Here is a 6,066-nt window from a genome sequence, read left to right on the forward strand (position 1 = left end):
TTGATTCCACTTTTTCCAGTGAGGATTGGAGATAGTTATGCATAGATTTTTCATCGGCATCGGGAGGATGGTAAATAATTGCTGTGATAATATTTGAGAAACCGCGTGGAAGGCGTTTAGGTCGTAACAGTGTCCACAGGACTTCATGATCTTCACTTTGTAAATCTGGAAGTGGGTGGCAAACAATGCCATTCTTTACATACAAACACAGTCCACCACATTTTTTGTGTTTGCGGTCACGTCTCATTACTCGATAGCCCGAAATATTAATAGCTTCATCTGGGATTGAATCTTTAAGCCATGTTTCGGTAAAAAGTGCGATGTCTACGTCTTTCAATTTCATGAAGTAAGCAATCTCGTCGATCTTTGGGGCAAGAGACATCGTGTTTGAGAGCAACATCGAGGGAACGTAGTAAAATGCCACGGATGAAGTCTGACTTTGTTCTCCGGTTTCAGTTGATGGATTAATTCTTTTAGTTTGCTCAAATGTGTCCGCTTGAATATTTAATAAGTTCTCATAGTTGGCAAAACACTGATTCCTTCCGACTTTGATTCTTATAAATTGGTTCGATTTAATAACCTGGATACTCTTAATAGATTCCCTTGCACATCCACCACGATTTCCTCTGAATGGTTTCAATAAGCCAATCCGTTTGAGATCATTCCACACAACAGACGACAATCTATTTAGCGGCTTGTTCAATAACAACTCGCCTTGACAGCGAGTTTGTAGTTTCCATAATTTTCCAATGTTGAATAGCGAGTTCCTTGTGTAATACAGCATTATATGGGATCCTTGCAATATATAAGTGGATTTAGCAACTTATCATTTATAAAAACAACGCAAAAGCGGTAAAAACTTGGAAAATATGTGGAGCTATTAAGATGGCAGCCGTACAATGGCGCTCACAATATAATGCCGTCGTTTCAGACGTCGATGTGCTTTATCTCATTACCATTAGGTTCGGTATATGTAAATCCGACGTTTAAAACGTATCTTAAGTGGGCCTTTCCGTCTATAAAAATCATTTTGGATAACATTAAACTTTAGCCCTAAAAGAGTTGTATGAATTGAATGTGCAGTCACCATAGTTACGAACACCATGCAGAGACCCGCGATAATGGAAAATGGACGATTTTTGTAAACACGATAAATAACCACGTTTACTAGAACTGTAACGGTGAAACTGGTTTTCATTAGTATTAAATATTTTTGCCCCGAGCTGAACCTAGAACAAATGAAATTTTGCAGAAAATTTTATCAAGGGGGAATGAGAATATTAGTTTGCTAAGAAAAGCGATCAAAAAAGTTTTGCATATGTTTATAGACTATATGAAGAGCAATACAACAGAACAATGAAAATGCCCCTAATAATAAATTTTTTTCTTTATTTTCACGTTCTTTACTTATTTTTTCTCAAAAAAATATAGGCAGGATCGATTAGGGAGACATTTTTTTAAAATTGCATCCATTGAAATTTTTAAAACAGGATGAATCGTGATTTTAGTGTGGTAGACCACCTTAAACTTTTCTATCAATAAAACATCGCATCCAAAGTATTTATACTAAAATATAGGAAATCGAATGTTCTTCTATTTTATTCATTATCATATATTCATCGTATTAATTGTGATTATAAAGATTATCATCAACCTTAACGACTGCAATTTTAGACAATTAACAAAAGTTTTGATTATATATCAAAAACATGGCTTAATCTATATTCAACAATGTAAATCGTAATAATCCTCTTTAGAATATGCGTTTTATTTCGACATAACCATCTCCCTTTTCATTCACGTCTTCTACGTTTGCTTGCTTCTTTCCAGCGTTGTAAGAACCACCTCCTCCACCACAAGATTGAAGATTATTATTTCCTGATGCTCCACCAGAATATCCTCCACCTCCTCCTGCACCTCCTCCGGATCCATACGCTCCCCCACCTCCTCCAAATCCACCGACAGCATTATAATAGTGAGCACGTCCTCCTGCACCCCCCTGAAGAAAACCTCTCCCTCCTTCCCCGCCGTAACCGTAGGAACCGCCAAACTGAGAACTACTGCGTCCATTACTGTAGAATCCACCACCACCACCACCTTTAAATATAAATTTGATATTAAATGAGTTATATATAAATGGAGGTTTCGGAAAGCAAAAGCTCAATAAAAGCATGCTTGTTTTGGCTATATCCGCAATTCAAGTTTCCCGCCGGAAAATAGAAGCAAATCTCTGACTTATTTAGCAACGGTTATAGGACATTCTTTGAGAATTTGATGAGCATGTAAAGAGGGGTCACAATTGCTTTTGTGAATACTGCTCATAACCTGGGCCGTAGGTAGACTGCTTGATTTTTTTTGGAGGGGTATATTAATATATGAATGTTTGGCAGCTTGTTTTGAATAAATGTGTAAGATATATTTTTATATAGATAAGATATATTTTTTGACGATATTTAGAGGCGTGATAACATGATAGGTAAGGTCAGAAAAGGTTTTCGCAACTCCATTCACCCCTTGAAAAAATCGTAACCATGCATACATATTTTTAAAACTAACAGCGTGGTTCACCCTTCTATATTGTGGATACCTGGATTTTTAATCCCTTGATAAATACAAAATGAAATATAATTGTTGCAGCATTATAAGTGAATCCCTGTGATGCGAGTATGGATTTATTAGTGTTGAAAACGTCTGTTTATTTAAGGCTTAAAAGAAAAACAAATAAAAAAGACTTTTGTGTTGTGTGGGCGTTTTCACAATACTCTCTGGCTGTTTTATTCATAAACATTTTTATATTTAGTTCCCTTTTGTCTTGTTACGTTTTATTACCTTTAGAAAAATCTAAAGACCTGACCTGAGTAACCGCTGTCTGCTTGTAATGCGCCACTCCCATTCTTCCCCCCAGACCAAATAGCGCAGAACGCTTTACACTGATTTCTTCTTCCAGATGTTCCATTACTTGCATCGCAGTTTGCCAGTCTATTACTCAGCCTTTCAACGCCACCCCCGCCTCCAGCAACAATAAGCGGTGTGTTTAACGATGTCGCTACAAATGATCCGCCACCTCCCCCTGACGACTGACTAGCAGAATTCACTGGAGCTGTCTGTCCAACCAATATTTTTAATACATCTCCTTTCTGAAAGTTAAATTCACCCCTCATATAAGCCCCACGACCTCGAGCAATTGAGCCGTATTTATCATATCCTCCAGCTGCACCAACTGCAGTGATCTCGTATGTTCCAGTGTAGGGAACTGTCCAGAACTGTATCCCATTCCTGAGAATCACCATGTTGTCATTACCTTTCCCCACATAGTAGGAGCCCAGGGATGAAGGACCAAGACGACCAGTTGCTCCAAGACTTGTAAAGTTGGCGTGGAACATTTTTATTGCTAGAAATTAATAGATAACTAAGATGTATAAAATATGCACCATTAATTGATGGGGAAAACATATCAAGCACAACTTTTGTTTAACAACTGTGTACAAAAAAACTGAAATATCTGTGCTTGTAATTAAACAAAATTTTCAAAAATTCTTGCACCTTTCTGGTTAATATTCAAAAATTCTTGCACCTTTTGCGAATGGTTCTTCTCTTGTTACTAGCCCTTTTGCTGATTTAACTATCAAGGATTTTTAGAAAACGTTTTGATTGCAAAAACGTCGTGTTTTATTCGGTCACTAGTCTTTGGCTCTTGTTTCTTGACTCTTAGTTATGTTTGTCCCCGATCCGGCGCGAAGCACCGTGCGAGGGTACTAATCCCGCCTGGAAATTAGGAATTACACCCGGGTATTTTGACAGAACATAGTCATAGGCGAAACCAAAGTTGCCCAAATGTCATGGACGTTCAATAGTCATGGTAGTTGTGCGCATGCGCGAAATATGAACGAAGAAAGAACGGTCGTCTACAACTTGCTGATTGGCTAAGACAAAAAGAGAGTATGCATGATAGCGTCAGCATTTTAACCGTCATTTTGCAAAGTATTTCAGTTTTAAGGAGGAGTCATATGGAGTCAAATATTAAAACAATAATAAAAGATTTAAAGATCATCACAGCGCAGAAAAAGTTGGTGAAATAGGAACGACTTGTAGTTTATAATCTTTGAAGTGGTAGGTGTCTATATTTTGCTTATTCAGGGTTTGCTGTAAGAATGCATTGTTATTTTGACAAGTACGAGCTTGGTATGTCGTTTTACAAGGAGCTAACCGACCGTTTAAGGCTTTACGTCATCGCTTAAACTTTAAAAAGAGTTCTCAAAGGTGTACTTCAGAGTTTTGATAAAACAAATATCACTTTGCAGCTTATATAGTCGCTAAAATCATTGAATAAAATAAATAATTGAAAAAAAACATTCGACGTTTAGTGCTTGTATATGGTTATTATAATTATTTGTGCTGTTTTGATGTTTTGAAGGTTTAGGTATAGAAAAGTTTAACACTCACTTAAACTGCAACGTAATGCAGCAGGCAAACAGGTGATTTCTGTTCACCTTTACGACTGTCTTTGTTTCCGAAAAATTTGCACAAGTTATTTCATAATATTAGCGTAGAAAGTTAGGTCTGGGTAGCGCACGAATTCTTTTGCTTCGTTTAAAATGGCGAGGGGTTGCTGCATGCATGTATTTCTAGTACAAAAATATTACCGTGTTATGTACCATGCACAGATATTTTTTTTTCCTATTAGCGTGGATCACTTGATATAACCATAGTGGAATGCTTGTAACCGTTTTTTAACAAATACAAAATTTAAATATTGCAACAATATTTGCACAATTTATCAAATTAGATATTGGCGAAATTATTTTACGCGTATTGCTCTTTGATTGTAGGGTAGACGCTTGTGGCTTGTAAGGTAGTAAGTCTTTCTCACGCGAATAACGATAAAAATAACTATAACGAAACAACAGTCATTTTCTTAAAATAGTTAGCGGAAGTTTGGAATTCTAAACAAGCTAATCAGAGTTTTTGTAGTTAGAGCGAAATGTTGTTCTATGTTTTCTTTAACTTGTCTATCGTTTAAAAATTTAAGCGTAAAATTGTTCGACATTTTAAAAATTCCGCGCGAAGCGTCATTGTAAACTTTTCCGCGCGGGATTGTCTCATCCTGCACGCCCACTAACTAATCAAATTGCGTGTTTCATTGCAGCTATTATATAATAAAATTTGACGATATTTAGAGGCGTGATAACATGATAGGTAAGGTCAGAAAAGGTTTTCGCAACTCCATTCACCCCTTGAAAAAATCGTAACCATGCATACATATTTTTAAAACTAACAGCGTGGTTCACCCTTCTATATTGTGGATACCTGGATTTTTAATCCCTTGATAAATACAAAATGAAATATAATTGTTGCAGCATTATTTCCATAATTTATCGAATAAAAATTTCTCAAAATACTGCTGTTATATCAGATAAGTAGGGCAAAAATCTTCTACTGCACTAATGTCGTGACTCGCAGTGCGCTAAGCAATATCATGATTACCTGAACACATTTTTCCATTTCCAAAATATCCACGCTTACATCGGCATTCATACGAGCTAACAGTGTTGACACACGTAGCATTCACGCTGCAATTGTATTTCCCAAGAGAGCACTCGTCTATATCTGAAAGATGCTAATCGTGTTATTTATTTTGAACATCTACATTAACATAAATCAATTAACATAAATGACCTAAATTGAGATGGAGAATGTAAATCTGGGGAACCTCTGCTAGAACACATCTTGTACATTTGACATCTTGTACATAAATTATATTGAATTCATTCATATCGGCGGAGCGCGATTTGTTATGAGTGAATATCATTGCTTTTTCGATGAACATGGTTACCTTCACCGAAGGTAGAGAGTCATCACGGGGTGAGGGGGGCAGAAAAGGACTTGGGGGCTTTGAGCATCGGTTACATATTTGAAAAGCTTTGAGTTAATAATAAAGTAGCAACAATCCTGGTCAAAACTTTGACGCCACTCACGGTGTTGTTTCACATTACAGTTAGCAGTTGCGGGATTTATTTCAAAATTCTCCCCCTTTCCCACACAAATCAATGTTAAGCGATGTGTCAT

General features: G+C 36.7%; 1 protein-coding gene across 1 annotated transcript; it reads right to left on the reverse strand.

The window, feature by feature from the left end:
- Positions 1-1,718: 1,718 nt before the first annotated feature.
- Positions 1,719-6,066, reverse strand: LOC114519700 (loricrin-like). Its single transcript, XM_028539872.1, has 4 exons — positions 5,976-6,066; positions 5,485-5,607; positions 2,855-3,391; positions 1,719-2,097 (listed from the first exon to the last, which is right to left on the reverse strand). The coding sequence occupies exons 1-4, from the start codon at positions 6,064-6,066 to the stop codon at positions 1,754-1,756; spliced, it is 1,095 nt and encodes a 364-aa protein (XP_028395673.1). The 3' UTR covers positions 1,719-1,753.

The sequence above is a fragment of the Dendronephthya gigantea genome, unplaced genomic scaffold (genome assembly GCF_004324835.1).
Source record: "Dendronephthya gigantea isolate DGI-Jeju-01 unplaced genomic scaffold, DenGig_1.0 000014F, whole genome shotgun sequence".
NCBI lineage: Eukaryota > Metazoa > Cnidaria > Anthozoa > Malacalcyonacea > Nephtheidae > Dendronephthya > Dendronephthya gigantea.

Excerpts from the sequence above, each read along its gene's own strand:
- LOC114519700 (XM_028539872.1), bottom strand. The coding sequence starts at position 6,066 with ATGACACATCGCTTAACATTGATTTGTGTGGGAAAGGGGGAGAATTTT. Across the intron at positions 5,608-5,975 it reads CTGTAATGTGAAACAACACC|ATATAGACGAGTGCTCTCTT; the intron begins GTGAGTGGCGTC and ends AGCATCTTTCAG. Across the intron at positions 3,392-5,484 it reads AAATGGAAAAATGTGTTCAG|CAATAAAAATGTTCCACGCC; the intron begins GTAATCATGATA and ends ATTAATTTCTAG.